Consider the following 14,664-nt stretch of genomic DNA (forward strand, 5'->3'; position numbering starts at 1 on the left):
TAGAAGCAAAAGGCTAGACTGCATGTTTTGAATCTCATTGTGGATAAAACTGTACAGACATTTGAAATGATCACAAGTTTCTACTAAACGTAGGTGGATTAATGGGTTTTAAATGTTAAAAAGGTTTGACACCATCTATTGTCATAGCACAGATTTTGACATGTTAAATGAGTATTATTGAGTTTTTTTTATTTGAGGTGGTTTCTGCTACCATCCAAATAATATAATACTTTACCTATATTTACCATAGAAATAAATATGAGGAGGGCTGTTTGTGTTTACCCTCGCTATGGCATTTACACAATGTACAAATGACTAAATGTTTTGGCAATGTGGAAAAACCTTACCTGGGGACTGAGGTTTCGGAGGAACCACTGCCAGTCTCTTTGGCGAAGACGGGAGGGAGCGTGTGACCTCTGAACTCCGCTGAAACTCCTTCCTGCCAACTGTCAAAACACAAGCATGAGAAATAAATAGGTGTTTACGCTGTCAGAGAGTCACACAACATTTTGACGCTCAAGACAAAAATTTTACATTGTGTCAGTGGATGAATTTATTGCATGTGAAGCAAACTCAACACCTCTCAACACACTGAGGACAAAAGCTTCCTTACAATGAAGCACGGTGGTGAAAGCATCATGCTGTGGGAACATCTTTAATTGACTGGGGAAATTGGTAAGAAATAAACAAAATGTTGGCTGGCCTCAAATTCAAGCAAATGTTTTAGACCAAAACGGTTTCCATTTAATCGAAAATTGAGATTGAAATGAAAGCGCAATAGTAGTTTTATTATTATTCACTCCTAAAATACAAGGCAAGTCATAAGGCAACAAAATAGGAGAAAGCAGCAAAATAAAGTTACAAGCTTCAAATCACCCATCCTTATGACCATCTATCGAGGAGAAAAATAGCACTCAAGGCTCAATGCGCTCATCAACATTGTGCACTTCGTAGTTAGCATGGGCCACAATCAGGGACTCGGCATCTTTTCTTTTTCTTTGCACCTAATTTATTCTCCCATGTTCTTTTATGTTTCATTCCGTCTGTTGCTGCCGAACTGTGTAAAGCAAGAAACTGATTTTAAAGTATTAATGTTGGGAGTGTTGCACAGAAGCTGAAAATGATGAAAAAGCAGGCAGCATGAAACTGGGTGAAGCCCCCCCCCACNCAAAAAAAGGTGACATGAAAAAAGTGAGAAGAAAGGAAGTTTCGAGAGGTTTGCAGAGAGAGCCTGTCGTGACACAGAGACGAGAGAGAGAAGAGAAGCGTTGAGAGGAAACTAATTAGAGCTGTTATGGGAAAGAAGCCTCTGATTCTGAACAAATCCCCGTATGACCCTGGAGAGCTACTTTAGGCCTGCAGAGACGGCGTTTGTGTGTTCGCTGAGCATGTTCTTGTGCAGTGATGCAAACGTTGCTCTTAAGAGTGACTCCTGTAGTTTGTGTACACAAATCAGATCACACCCGTGTAAAAATGCCTTGAATTTGAGTTTAAAATTGGACGCCCTGTGGACTTGTGGAAAAACCAAATGGTCACTTCATGCTACTATTATGTGTGTTTTTCTTGCCTTGTTGTTTAGTTTTTTTTATGGTGTTGTTGTTACTGGTGCTATTAAAAGAATTTGAGAGCAAATGTAGTTTCATGTCATTTTGCAGATGCAGTTTAAATGAAACTAGCATTCCTTGAGAGAACGCATACTCCTTGTCACCGTTCACATTAAAGCCTTGAACAAAGACCTCACATCATCTGTTAGTGCTTAGAGTATGTGATAGGGAGGACTCTCAGCTACAACCACGCCAAATTTCAGATAAATATCTGTCGAATTGACTGAGTTATAGCCATTTTTGTACTTACCAAGGTTGATTACCTATGGCAACCATCTTGAATCAGGTCAACTCCAAAAGTTAATCAGTTGTAGATGTGCATCCAAGGATGACTTTCTAAGAGTTTCATTAAAATCTATCCACTCATTTATGAAATATTTTGCTAACAGACTGATAGGGTTTACTCTAGTTGGTAATGCCAAAATTTTAAATAAAGATTTTGCACAATATGTAGAGCTCAAAGTATGTGTTGGAGATGACTCTCAGCTACTACCATGCCTAATTTGAGCTTAATTTATGCAAAACTGACAGAATTATAGCTATTTTTGTGTTTGCTAAAATTAATTAGTTGAAAAATTGGGTTGGCTCCAAAAGTTAATCAGTTGTAGACATACACGTCAGTAATTATTTTCTGAGAATTCTTTCACTGGCTCATGAGATGTTTTGCTAACAGACAGACATGGAAGCAGGTGATAAAACATTAGGATCGTAACAAATTCAAAGATTTACATTTAATCTGTTATTCATTATCTGGCTTACATAAAGTTGTCACATTCCATAGCAAAGTGACAAGTAGCATCAAATAATGTAAAAATAGGGAGATCAAACATCTGCTAGTTGTACTCTCACGATACTCAGTCATGTTTAAGCTCCTGAAAATACAGGCCAGAGGGGATATACGACTACAGATACAGGTTTTACTTTAGATGTTGGGTGGAACAAAGGACGAGCAATTAAATGACTTCCTCTAAAAGGCAATCAAAGCCCAAATTCCCTTTGACACTATCAAAATGTATTATTAAAATGTCTCCAATCAGACTGATATCAGTTGCTTTCAATCAGAGCTTTAACTGCATGGACAAAAACTGATTTTATCGCTCACATAAACAAGAGGCCCCTGTGCACGGTTTGGAGCTTGACAGCGAATTTCTTCATGAAAAATTTACAACACACTTAACATCAGCTCAGGGCACACAGGGCGAGAGGAATGTTTTCACTGCCACTGCACTGCCTTCATCCCTGACACACAAAGAGGAGAAGAAAAAAAAAACCAAGCCTGACAGCACTGCTTTGTTACGCTGTCCAAAAGGCATTTTACTCAAACTACAGTACAAAAAAACATGGCTGACTTCTGTGTTGAAATTCCAAGCAGACAACTATAAAAGTTTAAACACATCCAACCAGTGTGACTGAGTGAAGTGTGATGCTATAGGGCCTCTGGTGCTAACTCTAGGAGTGAAAAAAACAAACTGCTGTGCGTGAAAAGTATCACTGTTTCATCCTGGTGTGAACCAACTAAGGCCCGATTCAACGAGAGCCTTGTGTTTTTGTTTCTCTGTTCTTTAGCTCGAGAAGCTAAATAGGTATTTCAAAAGCTTTGGTCTTTTTTTCCTGATATTTTCTTTGGACAAAGACAAGAAGCTGTCATTAAAAGGACAATAAATGATTGAATTAAACACTTAAAAAGCAGCTTTGTCCTTGAATGCCTCTAACAGGAGTTCAAAACACTCTGTTAGGCCCTGTTCACAGTAGATGAAGACCCTGCTATGCTCCATCCATTCATTTTCTTCCTCTTGTCTATGATCAGGTTGCGGAGGCAACAGGTCCAGGAGGGAAACCCAGACATCTCTCCCCCCCAGCAACACACTCCGGCTCCTCCCGGGGGACCTTAAAACGTTCCCAGGCCGCAGATGATGCATAATCCTTCTAGCGAGTTCTGGGTCTGTCCCAGGGTCTCCTCCCAGTAGGGACATGCCCAAAAAGCCTCCAGAGGGAGGTGCCCAGGAGGCATCCTAATCATCCTTATCATCCTAATAATCCTAAACCTAAACCTGAATCACCTCAGCTGACTCCTTTTGATGTGAAGGTTCTACTCTGAGCTCCCACTGCACAACAAGGCCTAGTCTGGCTACCCTACAGAGGAAGCTTATTTCAGTCACTTATATATATATATATACCCATACTTCATGACCATAGGACATAGATGGACCAGTAAATCAAGAACTTTGCCCTTTGGCTTAGCTCTTTCGTCACCATGACAAACTAGAACAACGCCCTCACAACCCCGATCAATCAATCCATAGATCCATCGATCCACTGGCCAATTAATCCATCGATCCATCAGTCAATTAGTCCAATGATCCATCTCCCGCTCTATCCTGCCATCAGTCAACAAAATACCCAAATACTTGAACTCCTCTGCTTGAGGCAAAGACTCAACCCCAACCCAGAGGAACATTCCATACACTACATTTTCCATAACTTGCTATGTTTCTCATACCAAAAATGCTCTCGTCCACCCTGATGGCACGAAAGATAAACATTAACCAGGTGGATTATTTATATTTATTTATTATTTTATTGTATTTCTCACTCGTTTTCCTGGGAACTGGAAGTGAAGAGGTTGGGAGCTAATGGACCAAAGGATATTCAAAAAAGGAAAAACGTCAAAATCAAAGTTTTTCAGTGACCTGGTTTCAGCCAAAGGACTGGCTAACAGCAAGTATAGCTAACAAATCTTTAACTAGGTGGTTATTAAAGTTTTTCCATCCCAGAAAAGTTGTCAAAGTCAGCTTCTCTTTAAATAAGGTAGGCCTCCTTTTAAAAAACTGCACTTTCCAATACTGCATGTCTTGTCTGATTGGATTTTATCAGTGTGATCAGTAATTGTGTCAAGGAGTGTGGTGCAGTGTTATGCAAAGCTGTTTGACTGGGAAAAATCATCTGAAATAAATGCAGGGGAATGAAGTATTAGACAACTGACAGAGGCTCTGTGGAAGCTTGGTTTTTGGTGGTGGTTTGTTTTAAGGTTGTCTGTGTGCTGAAAAGGGACATAATGTCAATTTACAGCAGGTTTTCTTTATTTCATGGATGCTTCTGTTGTTGAAATCCAAACTGCAGCGTTTTATCATATATCTGGTAGCCCACCCTACAAATATCACCACCAGCCACCACTGCTTAAGATGCACCTGAAGACCTCGTTAAGAAGCTGCAAAGATTGTCCACATTTTGGCAAAGTTTTTATGTTACGCATAAGTAATATTCGTCCAATCTCAGCAAAATCAACTTGTTTTCCAAAATTGTAAATGTCAGACAGAATAAGCAAAGCTTTTACTATGTCTAGAAAGTAAACGTTTATGCATATTTAGATGCTAAGTAAGCAGATAGCAGAATTAAAATGGTGACATTTATGTCAGCGTTGCAGTGTTCTGCTCTAAATTCCTAACTGTACAAATGACAACTGTATTGTTTCTAGAGAAAAAAAAAAAATGTTGTTCGCTAATATGACTATTTTTGTGATGAAAAACTTTCCCTGACCTCCAGGAGAGCTCCTGGGTTGAGGAGGCAGGTAGCGCCGGGGCAGGGCCGGGGTGGAGGGGGGTTGGAGGCTGTTGCTGCGATACGGTGTCGTTCTCTGGTGATCCGTCGACGGAGGGCTTGTTGTCACTCGGTGAACGGGAGGCTCCTCGCTCACACTCGCACCTGAAACATATCAATTCACAGTTTTTGTTTTTTTTTTTTTTTCAAACCCAGCAAGGTTATATTCATCAGAAACTCAATCTCAAACTTTGCTACACCTCAGCTTCCTTCTCCTAGATCGTCTCATCATCACATTGTTTTCCTGCAGGGTTGTGTAATATCTGAAATTTAGGTTTACTGAACTGAGAAATGGTTTTTGTTACTTCTGGGTCTCACTGCTGCCCTCAATCTTTCTTCTTCGACCTGAAGCACAACACTTATTCTGTGCACAGACACACACACACACACTGTTCGCTTCCATTCACTGCACAGTCAGTCGCTCCTTCTGCTCTTTAGTAGAGCTATTTTATCTGTCAAATGACCATTGTATGGTTTTCACACACCTACTCATGTCCAGCTTATCTCTCCATTGATGATCAATACTAACAACAGATTGCCTGTGTGTACATGACAAACATGGATGAGCAATCTAAGAGGCAATGAAATAAAATATAAAAATAAAGAGTTTTCATGTTTTTCTTTTAGGTAAACTCTTCCATAAAACATTCCGGTGTCCCATTTGTCTGATTTAAAACGTTAATGACTTGTTTTTGTGTCAAAATCCCTAAGTGGGGTAACTGTGTGGGCGGTGGTACCTCCTTGGTTGGTGATGCAGAAGCTGTGGCAGATCACTGTAGGAAACTGAGGAGGTTACTGTCGCAGTGTTTATGAAGGAAAATGGAAGCAGAAGAAGAAGCAAGTTTTGTAAACGAGTTCTGTTTAAAAAGAGGTTGGTTTTTTTTTGGTCTGGAGTGATGCCGACAAGAACTCCAGCCCCACATTTCACAAGGGGAACCCCTGAGCTTTACAATGTATCAGTCTTCCGGACAGTGAGAGGCGGTGGTTCTTCTATTTGGTTTGTATTTCAGGTGGTCCTCTTTAAAACATTAACTGCACAGTCAGTCACCAGATTTTGGGTTGTAATTTTCACCAGGAGCTAAACTAACCACATCCATCAAACTTTCTTGTCCTTTGGGAAGCTGAAGAATGACACAGCCGTTGGAGTTTACATAATTAATTGCAACAAACTGAACCATTTCATCCCCACACTATCCATAATGAAGCCTAGGCGTAAATTCAGACTGGAAGACCTGCTTCAGCCTCACCTGCATCTAATCGCTGCGTCGAGCACCTCCACTCCAGCCCATCAGCATCCGACCGCACCTCCAGTGTATCCAATCAGCGAGCAAGCCTTCGTTTAAAAGGACTTCCATCATGGCCCCATCCGTTCGCCGGCCGAACTTCAGCCCACCTCCACCCCTTCTCCACCTCCAGTTTCCCAGCTTCCTCAAGCTTCCTTCCCGTCTTTGACTTCCACCACCAGTGTCCGGCCCGGGGAGACGCCTCTAATGCTCAACCTGAGCTTCTCCTCGAAGCGCATTGCTATTGTCGACACTCGCGTCTTCCGCCGAGGTCCGAGCGCCAAATATCTTATGTCATTCATGTCAAATAAAACCATTTAATTGCAGCTTCTCTTTGTCGTGAGTCTCTCCAGGTTGAATTTGCTATTCACTGCCTCGTCCGTGTTCTTGTGGCACTGGATACGTCACACTTCCGAGTGATCACGGAAAATGCTGAAGAGACCTTAGATCTTTTTTTTTTTTTTAATCTTTTATTATTAATTTAGAATTAGTGTAATTTTTTTAAAATGAGAAACTCAGAAAACAAGGACTTTTTATGACTTTCTTTTCATTTACTGTATGTTAGCTTCAAAATACTTTTTTTTAATTTCCCCTCTAAAGCTGTTTGAAAGAAGCTAAAAGGTTGTGAATAAGTCATTTAGCACAACGCCGTGTCTCTACAACCTAAAAACACAATACTTATGTCGTGCCAGAACTTTCATGTAGTGAGGATTAGAATAGCTCACTGCAGGGAACCTCATCTATTCAGAGCAGCAGCAATGAACAGGGAACAGATTGTGTCAGTGACCAAACGTTTCCTCTCAGCGCAGAAGAAGTGGAGCGCGCAAAACATATGCACGCAACAGAAAGGACATACATTATGAACGAACACATTATTCACTGTACTACTTCTGCACGTTTGCTACATCGTACCAGTACTGTTTGAATTTAAATATGCATGAAAGCAGGCCTTTGTCAGTTCCTTGTGTTTATCAGTTCCTAATAAATGTCATGAAAAAAAAATGCAGCTGAAGGATCTGTGAAAATAAAGTTCCATGGGATAAAAAAGGTTGGATTTATTTCAATTAATGAATTGGTTAAATTGTTAACTTGATCAATACCTAATAAACCCATTAACATGTACTGCAACTTACTGATTTTACAATTTGCATGCTTAGTACATGCCTTTCCATCCTTCATGTTCAAATGGGTTTAACTTGGAAAACAAAGAGCAAAATAAGAAAAAAAATAGCCTAAAATAAAAATAATAATAAAAAACCACTAAAACTACTATTTCTTGGAGTATATGTATATAATCCGTTAGTGCTCAGAGTATGTATTGCAAATTAATCTCAGCTACTACTACACCAAATTGTATATTTGTAAAATGGGCTGTTTTAACCATTTTGGGGTTTGACCAGGTTGATTAACTGTGGAAGCCTTGTTGAATCACATTGACTCCAAAAGTTAATCAAGTGAAGATGTACAGAAAGTTTCATTCAAATCCATCCAGTGGTTTATGATATATTTTACTAACAGACAGACAGGATTCACTAAAACAGTGAATGAAAAGTTTCTCCTGTGGCAGCAAGCAATAAAAAAGATGCTTTCAATATAACTGTACTGAAACACCAGAGGTAACTATAGAATTGTGACCAATATTAGCCATCACCTAGATTTACAGTCATTTTAATACAATATCTTAAATTACTTTGAAAGGTTAAAAAAAAAATGACAGAGAACTGCATTTGGTCATTAAATAAGTTTCTAAAAAATCAAATCTTTTTTTGTTGTGAGCATGCTTTTAAAAAAGAACCGATGCATAGTTTGGTCAAATTTGAGCATTTTATCTGACGTTTTTACCAGATTGTGCTGTATTGCTTCATTTTTCCCTTATGTTTATTTTTCAGATTTGTAGGAATATAAAAAAAAAGTTGTTTTATTTTTGTCTGTTTCTGTTCCTGATGTACTGCCTACAACTCAGTACCACTCTGTGCTTGCGAAAACGTGCAGTTGACATTGTGCAGTATCATTTGCTAATTACTGGCCAATACCTGTTTTGTAGTATTTCTTTTTTGTGTTTTTTTTCACTTCTGTTTTTTGCATATTAATACTTTTTATATGGAAAAGTTTTTTTTTTATTTCTATACTTTTTATATATTTTGTAGTGACAGTTTTGTATTTTTTAGTGTACTTTATTGATTGTTTTACTGTTACTATAGACATTTGCATACTACGCATTTTACAGATTTCAGTTATTGGATTGTATCTCACATTCATGCTACAGCCATGCAAAGTTTCTTATTAAGTGACAAATGAAGAATTTATCCCTTAAACCTCAAAGAAAATCCAAAGCTCCTCCATGGGTTTGATTACTGAGATTATTTACAATAGTTCCTCCTCATTAACCAGGTACTGATATTGCCAGCCAGATATAATCTTAGTATCAGAACATCTGTGCAAATATGAAGCTATGCAATTACTGCTGAAATCTGATACAGATCAGAGTCTTTCGAATTAAACCTGCATTTGAATTAAAGAAATGAAATATTTTTAATGAAAGGAACGATGGAAGAATGACTGACTGGTGCTCTATGATCCGAGCTGACACAGATCAATTTCCACATGAGATGTGTTCATTTGTCAAAGGTCAACTAAACTCCCAGAACACAGAGGAGCAGAGACAACGAGAGCACATAATGAGGCTGCTGCAGAGACCCAACCGAAGAGTGCTGGGAATGATAAGAGGAGGACTGTAATTTCAAGGCTTGAGTGGGGGAAAAAAGAGAGAATGCATATCCACATGAGTAGAAGGAAGCGGATATGCATAACTGATTGGGAAGATCCACCAAGTGATGGATGACAGGGAAAGAAGTTGGCTGCATGGAACGAGGAGGGGGCAGATAAAAACATAAAAAGACAGACAAAGAACAACAAAAAGAATAAATGGATGGCAGTGCAATGAAAGCAATGGAAGCTTTGTACTTTTTCAAGATGATGGTAAAAAAAAATAGGAAACAGCTTAAAAGGAGACATAGCCTGTTTTTCCAGCTTTGTTGAAAGCCGTTTTATTTAAGCAGTTTGCCCTTTTAAAGCTAATAAATGTGTAATAATGCTGACTTTTACATTGTGATCATCACTGAATGATGACAAATCTTATACCGTACCTACATCATACCACGTCTTATCTAGAGTGAACAATGATATGTTACGTTTTTGGTTGACGGTTAAAAAAAAAAGAAGCTAAAATTGAGATATACATGACATTACATTTTTATCGAACTCTTCTTTGCAGGTCAGCTAAATCAGAACATCCACAGTCAGCAAAATAAAACCTGCCTGCTGTCCTAAAGGAATTGATCAAGATGAATTCAGCAAAAGCAGCACACTTCCAGGTGACGCAAACATCTTCTGTTGAACTGGAACCGCTGCACAGCTGGCAGTGCTGATGAGCCAAAAAAAGAAAAAGAAAAAAGGCCCTATTCTTCAACATATATTCCCTCTGGAAATTAGGTAAACATTTAAAAAACTATTATAAGCATAATTAAAAAGGAAGAGTCTGAAACAAACAGGGAGTGGATTATTTAAGGTGTAGCTTATCAGGTGGCAGGTGTGTTTGATGTGGATGAAACAAAAAGGTAATATAAGTCTTCATATAAGTACTAATTTATTATTACTATAGCTTAATAATTCCTTTTTACATGAAAGGATTATCACTGTTTGGTTTATGCATCTTAAACAATGGGATCTATAATATGAATAAAAGTGCAAAATTTTTTGCAATATTGTTCAAATGCAAGAAAATCTTGTTTTTATATAACGTATTTATCGACTCATGACGTTTCGATTTCTCTCAAGTATTATTTGTGATTTGGAATTGCTCAGCACATCAGATCATTTTATAATACATCCTATACTTTTCCACACTCTGGAAATGTTTTCCCGGAACTGATGTTGACCTTTTAAAGCCTCTAACCTTTTCCAATAAGAGCCCGTGTGTCCTCAGACATGTGTCAGCTCCATTCGCCGCCGCTCAGTGTGAAAGACAGTTCTGCGTGTAATTAGGCTTGAAGATGGAATCCATCACAGACTATTATTTGGTCTGCCCATGAACTGCTGCTTCCTCTCATTTGTCTGAGAAATGCTCGTCACTCTTCTGCTGTCAGACATAAAGAACTGTTCGAGGCTTTGAATCTTTGAAATGTTCGTTCTTCTCTGAGTGTATGCACACAGATTTTGACAAACAGCACAATTTATATTCTGCTTAAAGGGATAGTTAAAATCTTTTATATAAGGCTTTCTCTGTAAAGGTTATAAACAAATAACACTTCACCTGTTGTAGACACTGTAGCTCTTTAAACCATTTCATTTTAGAAATAATAGAGTTTAATTTTTTTTAATGGCTAGTCTGAGTGAGACCAAAACCAAAGTGGATCAGAACCAGTGTCATCGGAACAAATCAGGTGCGATAACACACAAGGATTATACATTTAGCTGATAGTTGAGGGGTGACTGATACAGACTGCTGGTGTAGAGGTACAGGGGCTGTCTACTCTTTTGTAAATACGCAAAAGTTTTTATTTGTTATTTTTTTAAATCGTTTCAGCCTTGTGTCTACACAAACATGGTGTTTTAGGAGCCCCAAAAAGGTTTTTCTTTTTTCTTTTTTTTTTTTTTTTAAAGTTTGAAAAAATCTTGAAATGACACTCTTGTATTTTTTCTGTAGACAGTCTAAACACAACCTTTATGTAAATGATGATGTCATAGCTCCACCTCGAACCAAACCTATGACCCCCCAATGAAGAATTTCTAGAATTAACACTGTTTACAAGGATATGTTTTAGAAATAGGATATAAAATGATCATACTGGACTGCTGGGGATAGGCACCAGCTCCCCGCGACCCGGAATGGAGAAGCGGGTAAAGAAAATGGAAGGGTGGATGGATGATCATACTGGAAAAACTGGGACAAAGCCACAGCGTATTGTGAGTCTGACGCCCCATTTTATAACCTGATGGTTCAATCCTCGTGTGTTATTGCACCTGATTGGCTGCATGCTGTTGAGATTAAAGTTTTGACCAGTGTCAAACTCCATATTGGTTAGGGGTTGCATTGCTCACTTACAGCCAGTATGTAGAGCCAGTTTGTTTAAAAACTACATATCACTATACTTCAAAAAAATTCAGAGGAACTGCGGCCTTACCTGGAGCATTTTTGAACAAAAAATAGAAATAAAAAAATAGGCTGCAGGATGACAAAAGCACTGGAGTTGGCAGCAGCAGAAAAAAAAGCCTTGGGCTTCTTTTGCTCTATTAGATCCCAGAAAACAAGAAAATAAAGGATCAATCCAGCTAAAGGATGTGAAGAATTTTCTCTTTTGTGTTAAACAAAACAGGGAAGCTCCTCAGTGAAAAATAAGCACTTACCAAAATCTGTCAAGAGCCAAGTTTATAGGTACAAGTCTGAAAAAAGTTATTTCATCTAAGAATACCAGTATACCTAACCCATTCGAATCTAATGCAACATAAACAGGAACTCTTCTCTGTGGACCATCTCGGTTTTAATGATGCAATAGGGGACAAACTTAGGTCAAGAAGAAAACTCAAAGAATGATTCATCCAAGACTGACACTAATGAGGGAAAGTGCATATTAGTCCAGAGATAAATAGAAAGGGCAGAGAGGGACCTGTGGAGGAACCATCTGTTAGCTCCACGGCCTGGATTCAAAACCCAGCAACGACCAGAATCATCCCCGCTGAAAGTGTACAACGCTCCCGGACACGATCTACAGATGGCTGTGTGAAAGCTACGTGCCTTTCTTTCAGTTTGGAGTCACAATTATCTCAATTTAATCCACCACAAACAAACAAAAACAGCCAGCTTCCGGCCTGTAAGCTTGCGATCAGGCCCATAAGTAAACTGCATAAACCAATGCATGCCAGTCGCCGTCGCATGTTATCACATATTTTCACAAAACCCTCGCAAAGTGTGAATAGTAAATAAAGCACATTCATCATACCATTAAGGAGCCATGTTCGCTCTGCAGATGATCAAAACAGCCTGTGGATGTTTATAAAAAAATGAATAAATCAAAATGTTAATTTAAAACAACAACAACAAAAAATACTTTCAGTAGTTTCCATTCAATGTTTTTTTTTTCAGCCAGAGGCAGGACTGCAGGGCTGTTGCAGGGCTCATATGATACGAGTGTGATGTTTGGATAATTCATTTTTATGTTTTAATATGTTATTATCTTTCACAACTCATCATGAAATGAAAATAGGAAATAAATTAAAAATTGTCTAAGTTAACATGAAAGCTAAATGCAAACAGAATGAAAAATATTCATTATACAGAGAGAATATAACAAGAAAATAAAAAGTAATAAGAGATTTTTATTGCCATAGGTGTTTCTCCTTAAGACTGACATTGAGAGTCAAGAATTTTGCCTCCTAGATAGAACTAAACCTTAAGAAAAGTAAACTAGTATGCAGAACTTGTGAGCAGTTCCTCTTTTTTATTTCCACATTCAGGTTTTGCAGAGCATGCACTGTACTGCACAGTACTCCAGTATATCTGCTATTGATTTGCCAGCTTTTTATCAGTGCACACCATCAGTTAAGCTCATAAACTTGAATTAACAGTGAGTCAGATGAGATCCACAGGGAGTTTATCAGTTAACGAACAGGCCCACCGCTCTGCTGCTTCAGAAGCTTCAGCCATGTTAGTTCTTCTCTCTTCGGCCACAAATCAGCAGCCATTTCTCACTGGCCCGTCTAGTTTGCCGCTCTGCTGGTGCGTTTGTGCGTGCACGCATTCGTGTGTAGATGTGTGCGCACGTGCACCGCGGAAACCATCTGCTCACGGAGAGCTGGCATGAGTCAAAGAGCAGGGCTGAGCCTTGGATGGCATCTGGGGCAGAACATCCACTCTTCCCTCCTTTTCAGATCGATGCCTCTCTTTTCTCTTTTCACCCCTCTTTCACAATCTCCCTTCCTCTCTCCTCGCTGCTCATTTTGACTCATTGGATTAGCGTTTATAGCTGCATCCCTCTTCAGCTTCCCTCCTCAATCCCTCTTCTCCCTTTCATTCATTTGATTTCTTCCCTTATCACATTATCACCTAAAGAAAAGACAGATAGGAGTGATTAAGCTCTGTTTGTTTTGGCTATTGAGCTTCCATCACGGAGTCTTTGTGGCTCAAAGGCTTCATCAGCCTGTTTCTGCAGCGTTCGCCTCTCAGTTATGCCCGTCAATCCCAGAGGAAATCTCTAATACACACACACTATAACATTCCCGCAACAACTTAGGAAGCCTCAACACCGGGGCTAAAGTGTGGATTTGGTTAATGGCTTATCGACTGCAAATAACCCACTTATACAGACATGCATCTTATTTGCAAACAGTTGATAAGAATCAGCCAAGGCCAGAGATAAAGCTGTAGATCAATACGACCTTGCTTACATCAGTGTGAGGGTCATGTGTGTTACTATGTACTAAACCAGTAACCTCCAATAGTTCTTAGTTATGCAAATAATACTGAGATTTTCACTTTATTTTTATTATTTACAATTTACAAGTTTTATGTTTCTACCCACACTTTCATGGAAAGCTGATATATGCTGATTATAGCGTGTTACTAAAAGTAAATGTTCATGTCAGAGCTGTATTAATGCTAATTTACTTCACAATATCCAAGTAATTAGTATGTATTTTATGCAGTATGCAAATCTACATTTGACACTGCAGGTAATTATCGACCACTGCTATATTAGGTGGGCGATCATGTAATTGCCTGTGTCTGTCTGTCTGTCTCATGAATATCTCTCATGTCCCTTTATTGTCCCTTTAGAGAACATTTGTTTTAGATTTATTGCTATCCCGATAACTGCTGTTACAAAAAAAATAATATAGCAACAATTATAGCAACTACACAGTATAAACATAATTCAGGAGTTAGACACGTTGCACAGTTACCATTTTCACTGAACATGTTCAGCAAGTATGTCAAAAAAAAGACTGCCGATAATACGACTTTTAAATGTATCCTAATATTCCAAGCAGAAGATAAAAATCAGACACCAGTCTGTCTCGTGTTTGAAGCTAATCCCCATACATAAAGCGTCCACACACCTCAGATAAAGGTCACACTCTACACACAGAGAGGTAAAAGAGAGAGGTAACCCCCCCCCACCCCCCAC

General features: G+C 38.8%; 1 protein-coding gene across 2 annotated transcripts in view; it reads right to left on the reverse strand.

The window, feature by feature from the left end:
* mtus2a (microtubule associated tumor suppressor candidate 2a) overlaps nt 1-14,664 on the reverse strand; it is a 45,661-nt gene that overhangs the window by 9,307 nt on the left and 21,690 nt on the right. For both annotated transcript variants that reach the window (XM_017418113.3, XM_037978920.1), the window contains exons 5-6: nt 5,142-5,306; nt 348-446 (exon numbers count right to left, since the gene is read on the reverse strand). In XM_017418113.3, coding sequence (XP_017273602.1) covers nt 348-446; nt 5,142-5,306 — 264 coding nt within the window. The remainder of the gene's footprint in view (nt 1-347; nt 447-5,141; nt 5,307-14,664) is intronic.

This window comes from Kryptolebias marmoratus, linkage group LG13, assembly GCF_001649575.2.
Source record: "Kryptolebias marmoratus isolate JLee-2015 linkage group LG13, ASM164957v2, whole genome shotgun sequence".
Classification (NCBI taxonomy): Eukaryota; Metazoa; Chordata; class Actinopteri; order Cyprinodontiformes; family Rivulidae; genus Kryptolebias; species Kryptolebias marmoratus.